A 9,187-nucleotide genomic window follows, 5' to 3' on the forward strand; every position below is an offset into this window, starting at 1 on the left:
CTGTCCGAGGGAGGAGGCGCGGCTGAGCCAGAACCTGCTGGAGCTGTGGCGGCGGCGAGGGCCCGTCTGGCAGGAGGCCCCGCCGCTGCCCGTGGACCCGCATCGGGACACCATCCTCGGCGCCATCGAGCAGCACCCGGTGGTCGTCATCTCGGGGGACACGGGCTGCGGGAAGACCACGCGCATCCCCCAGCTGCTGCTGGAGCGCATTCAAACTTTCAAGTTTTAAAAATTGATATCCATAGGAAGAAATATATTTTAGATCATGAATCATTAGGTACCCATATGTATGCATTTCTATTATATATACAATAAAAATTCCACAAAGTAACATTTACCCTTAGGGATCCTGCTCAAGGGCCTGCAGCGCCTCAACCCGGGGCTGCGGCTGGTGCTCATGAGCGCCACCGGCGACAACGAGCGCTTCTCCCGCTACTTCGGGGGCTGCCCCGTCGTCAAGGTGCCCGGCTTCATGTTCCCCGTCCAGGAGCACTACCTGGAGGACATCCTGGCCCGGCTGGGGAAGCAGCCGCCCCCGCACCGGCGGCACCACGAGGTGAGGCGCCACCCCCTGCCCGCTGGCCTGGTGGTCGGGCACCTTGCCTTCCAGGCCTTGGTCTCCTCTGTGGGGGGTGGTGAGGGCGGCAGGGGCAGCGTCAGCCACCTCAGCCCCCCTGAGCCCTGGCCCCGGGCTGACTGCGGCCTCTCCCCCGCTCAGTCTGAGGATGAATGTGCGCTCGACTTGGACCTCGTGACCGACCTGGTTCTGCACATCGATGCCCGTGGGGAGCCAGGTGGGTGCTCCCGCTCTGCCCTGTGCCCCCGTGTGCGTGTGTGAGGAGCAGCAGCTCATGCCTGCAGGGCCCTTTACAGGTGGGATCCTCTGCTTCCTGCCGGGCTGGCAGGAGATCAAAGGGGTGCAGCAGCGCCTGCAGGAGGCCCTGGGCCTGCACGAGAGCAAGTACCTCATCCTGCCAGGTGAGAGCCACGTGCGGCACGGCCCAAGCGCCCCTCGCCCGTCCTGGGGGTGCCTGACCCACCTGGGACTTTAGGGCTAGGGTCTCTGCAGACCGCACCCTTCCTGCTGGCTGTGCAGCCTCCCCTGAGCTCGCTGTGGGGAACTGGGGGTCCCGTGGAGCGGCGCCGTAAGCAGTGTGCTTGCTGCCCGCAGTGCACTCCAACATCCCCATGATGGACCAGAAGGCCATCTTCCAGCAGCCGCCCGCCGGGGTGCGCAAGATCGTCTTGGCCACCAACATCGCCGAGACCTCCATCACCATCAACGACATTGTGCACGTGGTGGACAGCGGTCTGCACAAGGAGGAGCGCTACGACCTGAAGACCAAGGTGCCCCCATCTCCGGGCCCGGCCAGCCCCCGGGGCTCCCTAGGCTGAGGTGGCCCTGCCCCGTGAGCCCCGGGCCTGCTGTGTCTGAACGAGGCCACACTTTCTGGGTCTCAGTGTTTCTGTGGGGGAAGAGGGGTTGTTGAGGGTTCGTGAGGTGACAGCCAGGCACCGGGGGCCTTGAGGTAGGCCTGTGGCATCTGTGTTGCTGCTCACCTGCCCCCTCCCCCAGGTGTCCTGCCTGGAGACGGTGTGGGTGTCACGAGCCAATGTGATCCAGCGCCGGGGCCGGGCCGGCCGCTGCCAGTCGGGCTTCGCTTACCACCTGTTCCCGCGGAGCCGGCTGGAGAAGATGGTCCCGTTCCAGGTGCCGGAGATCCTGCGCACGCCCCTCGAGAACCTGGTGCTGCAGGCCAAGATCCACATGCCCGAGAAGACGGTCAGCTGATTTCTGAACAGAGACTATGCAGGCCAGAAGGGAGTGGCAAGAAATATTCAAAGTGATGAATAGCAAGAACTTACAACCTAGATTACTTTACCCAGCGAAGCTATCATTCAGAATTGAAGGTCAGAGAAAGAGTTTCACAGATAAAGAGCTTCACAGATAAGAAAAAGCTAAAGGAGTTTATCACCACCAAACCAGTATAATATGAAATGCTGAAAGGTATCCTTTAAGAAGACGAAGAAGAAAAAGGAACTCTTACCATTTGCCACAACATGGATGGAACTGGAGAGCAGATAAATACCACAGGAACTCACTCATTTGTGGAATAAAAGGAACCACTTGTGCATGAATTCATGCATTGGGCCTCTAGTAAGTATATAAGTTCTTTGGTTTATCATTTCTTGTCCCCCCAAACCCCACATCGAGGTATGTCAGTCTGTTTCATGCCCCCCTGCTCAGGTCTTACTTTGTTGGTCAATTAATTTTGTTCATTAGATTCCACAAATAAGTGAGATCATGTGATATTTGTCATTCTCAAGTTTGGCTTATTTCACATAGCATAATATTTTCCAGGTCCATCCATGCTGTCCTGGGCTTCTGTCCGGCCCCGGAGGCTCGGGGCCCCGTTCACCCGGCGTTGCCTCCCCAGGACTCATCAAGCAGTTCTCCGAGAACATTTACGAGGCTTTCCTGGTGGGGAAGCCCTCGGACTGCACCCTGGCCTCCGCCCAGTGCAACGAGTACAGCGAGGAGGAGGAGCTGGTGAAGGGCGTGCTGATGGCGGGCCTCTACCCCAACCTCATCCAGGTGCTGCCCTGGGGAGGCGCTGCCCCCGCCCCACCTCTGTCCCCCGTCTCCCGCTCCTGGCTTAGCCCGCCCTTTTCTGTCACCTGCAGGTGCGGCAGGGCAAGGTGACCCGGCAGGGCAAGTTCAAGCCCAACAGTGTCACGTACAGGACCAAATCCGGCAACATCTTGCTGCACAAGTCGACCATTAACAGGTGGCGGGGCCGGGAAGGCTGGGGGGGCCGCTCGGAGGGGCCAGGGGCGGGACTCACCGGTTCCTCCCTCCCCAGGGAGGCCACGCGGCTGCGGAGCCGATGGCTGACGTACTTCATGGCCGTCAAGTCCAACGGCAGCGTCTTTGTCCGGGACTCCTCCCAGGTGCACCCCCTCGCTGTGCTGCTCCTGACCGATGGGGACGTCCACATCCGTGGTGGGTGCCCGTGGGCCTCGCGCCCCTCACTTGGGCTGGAGGGGCTGGGCTGTCCTCAGGCCTGGCCTCACGTGGCTCCTGGTCCCTTCCTCCCCAGATGACGGGCGCCGGGCCACCATCTCGCTCAGCGACAGCGACTTGCTGAGGCTGGAGGGCGACTCGCGCACGGTGCGGCTGCTGCGGGACCTGCGCCGGGCCCTGGGCCGCATGGTGGAGCGGAGCCTGCGCAGCGAGCTGGCCGCGCTGCCCCTCGAGGTGCAGCAGGAGCACGGGCAGCTGCTGGCCCTGCTGGTGGAGCTGCTGCGGGGGCCCTGCGGCAGCTTCGACGTGCGCAAGGCGGCCGACGACTGAGCCCTGCTCCGAGGGCTGTGTACAGAGTGCAGATGTTTATTTAAAATAAAGTTCTATTTATCCCTTGTGAGCATCGCTGTCCGCGGGGGCCCTCCTGTGGCCTCAGCCCCTGGGCGTGGGCACAGGCTGTGGCCCCAGGTCTTAGGAGGAAGGGGGCGAGAATCCACTCCAGAGCGTGGCTGCCCATGTTAACCAGTTGGACCTCTGGGCCAGCTCAGCCTTTCGTCACAGCTGTCCCTGTCCTTGCAGGTGGGGCCAGCAGTCCTAGTCTCCCTCCCTGAGGCGGTGGTCCAGCCTGGCTGCCACCTCCAGGCCAGGCAGACGGGAAGCTCCACGGGCAGCCGTGGCTCTGGGACCTGCATCCTCGGGGCCTCCGGTTGCGCGGCAGCCTGGCCACAGCTGGGTCTGCTCTGGGGCGTGGCCACACCTCACGGAGGAGGAGCTCAGCTGTGAGACCACACTGTGCATGGCAGCCCTCGACGCAAGAGGACGAGCCGGGTGTCGTGATGCTGGAGGGCAGACACCAGGGCACAGAAGACAGGGCTCAGATGGGACGTCATGAGCTTTGTTTACTCTTGAAATGGTTACAGCAGTCACAGACACGTCACGGCTGAGCCACGGCCTTCGGCGGCACAGGAACGCCCAGCCCCGGTGGCTGCAGCCAGTGCCCAGCGCAGCCCCCTCTGCCTCTGGCTCCTGGGACCCTTCAAGAGCCACAACTAACCGAGTGGGAGGAGCCAGTCTTGTCAACCTGGCATCGTCCTGGCGGATCAACGGGCACAGGGACCCTCAGGCCCCATCACCCCTCCCATGTCTCCTGCCACCCCCATGCCCTCCTCTGGCTGACAATACATGTGCCCTGACTGCCCTGCACAGCCGAGCATCCAGACACAGTCTGGCTCTTGCATTTTCTCTGAGACCTGCAGCTTGTAGGCGCGTGGAAGCAGGGCATGTGGGGACAAACGCCCCCACGGAAGACGCTGCCGCAGAAACGGGGAGATACCCTGCCCCCCTTTACATCAGAGCCCCCACCATCCCAGCGCTGGGACAGGGCTGAGGGCAGGAGGCCATGTCACTACAAACAAGCAGGTTTAATCCTTTATTAGAAACCATGCAAACTTTAATACAAAAAATACAAGTGCAGTCAGAATCTTCGTGTCAGTGATTCCCAGGATTCTCCTCGGCAGCCTTCGCGCCCGGCTGGGACCCTCGCAGGCTGGCCTCGCCTCGCTCCCTCGTCAGGCTACAGGGACGTGGGGTGGCCTCAGTCTCATGCCTTTATTTTTAAACTTCTGGACCTGATTCCCCAAATGCCCACACGGTTTTGGATCCCTCGGGCTCCCTGGGGGCCGAGGCTGGAGTGTCCTAGGCCGGCAGGGCCCTCCCAGTACTGACCTGTCTCCCACCAGATCCCAGGAATGAGACCGACGTGGCAATTCCAGCCTCGGTCAGAGAAGCAAAGCAGCGTCCGCCGAACGCCAGAGCCACCCGTCCACACTCGCGGCCCCTCGGCTCTCCCTGCTCAGCCCGCGCCCTGCCCTGCCCACACCGCTTCGGCCCAGCTGCCCGGCCCCCGCCCGACCTGGCTGTGGGGTCTCGGATCTCCCCTCCGTTCCTTTAAAAACACCTGCTGAAGACTTTCCTTTAACGTGACTTCAACCTGCACAACCACTCCACCAGTTTTTAGGTTTTTAAAAAAGGGATAAAACAAGGGGAAAAGAAGTATGACAGCAGCTAGAGAGGCCTGGGAGGCAGTGGGGACAGGCAGCCTGGCCCTCACAGGAGGGGCGGCAAGAGGGGTCTGGCACCCCCTGCAGTGGCATCAGTGGGGGCGAAGGGAGAGGCAGTGGCTTAGTGAGCTCCAGGGGACACTCAGGGCTGGGCATCCATCATGTGGACACCCCCTCTTCCCTCCAGGTGGACCCAGCAAGGAGGGAGGGTGTGTCTGTTTTTCTTGGGTTTGGTCCAAAAAACCCAAACGAAGAGGTTGGAATCTGGTTCCTTCCTCAGATCCCACGTGAGCCTCCCCTACCTGCTTCTCCCAGCTTCCCCCTTGGAGCAGTGATGCGAGGATGAGCCAGGAGCAGAGCAAGGAGCTGGGCCTGAGGCAGGGGCTGGGGTGGGTCAGGGGGCGCTACTGAGCCAAAGGCCCGGGTGCCTGAGTTGGGGCCACCCAGGAAGTGGGGGGGGCGAGAGACAATGCTGGCCCCGTGGTCGGTGCGGGCCCTGGCATTTGCCCGGAACGTCAGCCTGTAGGTCTCAATCTGCAGTGACACGGGAGGCGGGACGGGAGAGGGGAACGAGGGAGACAAGAGGGCAACACAGGGGACGGAGACGAGACCAGAATGTCAGCGTTAGATGCCTGGAAAATAAAAGGTCGCGTCGTTAAAATTCGGGTCCCCCCAGCCGGCACACAGAGAGCCACGCAGCCAGTGGCGGGCCCCCCGCCGGCCCGCAGGCGAGCCCGCCACTTAGTTGTCTCCGGGATCTGGCCGTCCAAGGTCTGGGCCTCCCTTTGGTCACCACCCCCCGCCAGGGCGGTGAGGCCACTGGGGACACTGACTGACGTGGGGGCGCCAGCTTCGGGCGCAGCCTCAGGGACAGCCAGCTCCTCCCCAGCGGGGGGGCCCGGGCTCGGAGGGGCCTCGCTGCCGCCGCCCTCAGTCTACAATGAAACAGTGGACAGTGCAGGGTCGGTCCGAGAGGGAGTGGGATGGAGGGATGGTGGGTTTCACACACAGCCCGCCCCCCCTGCCCCTGACCCCCTGATTAAGGTGCAGTCATCTGGAGACGCTAGGCCGGTCCCCCCGCCCTTCCCACCCCTGAGGGGCTCCTGGCGGGCGGCCTGGCCCAGGCAGGGAAACGGGCACAGGGGCCTCTGCAAGCACCGCCGGGAGCTCTGCTCCTCAGACCCGAGCCGGACAACGGCAGCCATGACAGCAGGTGGCAGCAGGGCCCCAGGCCGGGCAGTGTTAGGAACGACCTCACCAACAGAGAAAGGGAAATGTGTGATAAAGACCAGACCGCAGGGCGTGCGGTCAGAAAGGCCAGAGTGAGCCTCGAGGCCTCAGGCCTGAGACCGGCTGGAGAGCTGCGGGCGGAGGGAGGCTGGTGGGTCTAGAGGCCGAGGCGGGGGACACGGGGGGTGTGTGTGTTTGGGGTGTGTGTGGGGGAGGGGTACTGCCCCCACCCTCAAGCGCACAAGCTGGAGGCTACGCCCTCTACCCCGGTGACATGACAGGAAGGAGACAGCCCTGGCACAGGAGGGTCACAGGGCTGTGGAGGGAGGTGGGAGGGAGCGGGGAGGACAGAGGAGGGCAGGGAGGAGAGACCCAGCCAGTCCAATGGGGACGCTCTGCAGGGAGCGAGGGCTCACCACCGCGGTCCCTCCAGAGGCCGGGCCGCCAGCCTGCTGGGGGGCGGGAGCTGCGTGCAGCCTAGCGGGGCACACGGATCCACAGCCGAGAGGCAGCGCGGACTGTGCCCAGCCCGCGTCCCTCTGAACGTGACTGACAGGAGTCCAACAAGGCAGGCGGGCCATGGCCTAGCCCAGTGATGGCGGACCTTCTGAGCTCGGCGTGTCAGGTTCGCCACCACTGGCTTAGGACAAGGTCTGTCCCCGCTGGGGTCTCACCTCCCTGCCTCGCCCAGGACTGATGGTGGACGATGGGAACAGCACTGTGCGGGGGCGACATGACTCCTGAAGAGACTGAGGGGCGGCGACAGGCCCACCTGCTGGGACCCAGACTCCCCTGCACCCCACTCCTCCCGGCCTCGGCCTCCACGGACCCCCTCACTACCTTCACGGCCCCGCCCGCGGGCAGGTGGCCCACGTTCTCCAGGGACCCCACCTTGGCCTGGGCCTTCTCCTTGAAGTTCAGCTTCTGACTTTCAATCTTGACATCTCCGCCACCTGGAACCGAGAGGGCACCGGTCACCGAGGGCCCAGACGCCTGCAGGCCGGGTCAGAGCGCAGGCACAGCCTGAGGCGCCCCTAAGGGTGCCAGGTGGCACCTTCCTGACAGTGTGCAGGGTGCACTGGCCTCCTGTCTGCCCATGACACCCACCCACCAGGGACAGGGCCCTTGTTCCACAGCTGCTGGCACTGAGCTGGGAAGCGACTTGTCCAAAGTCACCACCAACCAGTGAGGGACAGAGCCAGCGTCTCACCCCATCACACTGTAGCGACAAGAAAGGGGCCACCGGCCTGGGGTGTGTGAGTTGAGAAAAGGCGGGGCCAGCACCAGGATCCTGAGCCCTTAAGCGGGGAGGTGCCCCAGGGGGTCGCAGGGTCAAGGGTCAGCCCAACCCACGGCCTGGAAGCCTAGGAAGGTGGCTTTCGTCTCAGCTCACGTCACACACTGACCCGGTGCTTCCCACATGGCCAGGGTCCTCCGCGCCCAGCCCCCACCTCCCACAAAGCTGACCTCCAGCCGAGGGGGCCGGGGGGGGGGGTCTCCCCAGAGGGTTCCAGATGGAGGAAGGGAAGGAGAGTTGGTTGGGGCGAGCCATCTCCATCGTTGTAAATGGAACTGTTCTACCACGGACGAGAGGGCAGGGAGCTCCTGGCCGTCACCTAAGCCAGCCACGTGACTGGCCCAAGGCCGCAGCCGCCAGCCGGTGTGCCCGCCGCTGCAGCGGGACCTCCCAGAGCGGGGCTGGCGCTGCACTGCCGGGGCCCCACCCTGGAGCCCAGGACACCCTCCCCGGACCCGGTCAGCGGCACCTCGCACACAGAGCGTCCTCCAGACGAGGCCCCTGCAAACGCAGCCTCTACTCGGCTGCTCCTCCCACTCCCTGAGGGCCAGGACCCCGGTGCATGGCCGACAGAGGGTGACCCCCGCTGGCCGCGCACACAGGGCGGAGGGACTCACCCGGCTTGTGCTTGATGTTGGCCTTGGACCCACACTTGGAGGAGACCTTGGAGATGTCCACCTTCTTGCTCTGAATCTGAACCTGAGAAAAAAATGACAAACACAGACACTGTCTCAGACGGAGAACATGCCCGGCCAAGGCCACTCCCTTTAAAATCCTTGCATCCAAGTTCAAGTGTCTTCTCTCCCTACTGAGCTCCTAGCTTAGTCTGTTCAAGGTCAGGGTCACCTTCCAAAAGTGCTCCCTGCGTGCGGCCAGACCGAACACGTTTCCACGCGCATCTCCGCCCTCTCCAGGCGACCGCCAGACAGCTTTCCTCCCCTTTTTCTGGATCCCACTCTCTTGAACCACACCCCCCCCACCCCGGCTCTACCTCGAACCCGGCCCATCTACTCGGTGCCCAGAGGTTCTGGCCTGTTTCCTTCCAGTTCTTTCCATGCATCTCCCCCTGCGGCTGACAGCACAGATTCTACCATCGACACACATACAGGGTGTGGCCAACAGACTCTCCTGGGACCGGCCACGCAGGAGCCGCGCAGAAGCACCAGGGCAAGAGCCTCCATGGACAGAGACCCCGCGGGACCCCAGCTGCCCCTGCTTCTGCGGAAGAGCCTGGCTCTCCACACACCCACGGCCTCCGCGCGGCCCTCAGAGCCGCCAGCCGCGGCCTCCCGCCTCCTGGCCTCGTCTGCCTGGTGTCAGGAACCAGGGTCGCCCAGGGGAAGGGTCCCCGCCCACAGCCGGGCCTGGCACGGAGCAACTCCCACACCAGCAGCCTGAGCCCCTCTCCCATTCACAGACCTTTCACACGCTTCCCTTTAGCGGAGAGGAGAGGCCTTTTTAAGCCCCGAGAACCTGTAGTGGTTGTCTTCCCACACAGACTGGATTTGGAAGCATCAAGGCTGCCTGCCCCCGAGCCCCGCCCTCAGAGGCTGCCTTCTCCACGTGGCCTCTGGG

The 9,187-nt window shown here is 63.4% G+C and overlaps 2 protein-coding genes across 2 annotated transcripts in view; one reads left to right on the forward strand and one right to left on the reverse strand.

Annotated features, from left to right (window-relative positions):
• The window catches only part of DHX30 (DEAH-box helicase 30), a 19,550-nt gene extending 16,125 nt beyond the window's left edge, over positions 1–3,425 (forward strand). Inside the window, 11 exon segments of the mRNA XM_015568262.1 lie at positions 8–206; positions 345–556; positions 719–794; positions 874–978; positions 1,172–1,347; positions 1,577–1,854; positions 2,225–2,258; positions 2,363–2,596; positions 2,686–2,789; positions 2,865–3,004; positions 3,102–3,425. Of these exon segments, the coding sequence (XP_015423748.1) occupies positions 8–206; positions 345–556; positions 719–794; positions 874–978; positions 1,172–1,347; positions 1,577–1,854; positions 2,225–2,258; positions 2,363–2,596; positions 2,686–2,789; positions 2,865–3,004; positions 3,102–3,355 (1,812 nt within the window). The 3' untranslated portion in view covers positions 3,356–3,425.
• A 2,100-nt stretch (positions 3,426–5,525) lies between these two features.
• Positions 5,526–9,187, reverse strand: part of MAP4 (microtubule associated protein 4) — a 69,529-nt gene continuing 65,867 nt past the window's right edge. The window contains exons 17-20 of the mRNA XM_015568324.1: positions 8,230–8,311; positions 7,156–7,268; positions 5,831–6,020; positions 5,526–5,717 (exon numbers count right to left, since the gene is read on the reverse strand). Coding sequence (XP_015423810.1) covers positions 5,710–5,717; positions 5,831–6,020; positions 7,156–7,268; positions 8,230–8,311 — 393 coding nt within the window. The 3' untranslated portion in view covers positions 5,526–5,709. The remainder of the gene's footprint in view (positions 5,718–5,830; positions 6,021–7,155; positions 7,269–8,229; positions 8,312–9,187) is intronic.

The sequence above is a fragment of the Myotis davidii genome, unplaced genomic scaffold (assembly GCF_000327345.1).
Source record: "Myotis davidii unplaced genomic scaffold, ASM32734v1 scaffold663, whole genome shotgun sequence".
Lineage (NCBI taxonomy): Eukaryota > Metazoa > Chordata > Mammalia > Chiroptera > Vespertilionidae > Myotis > Myotis davidii.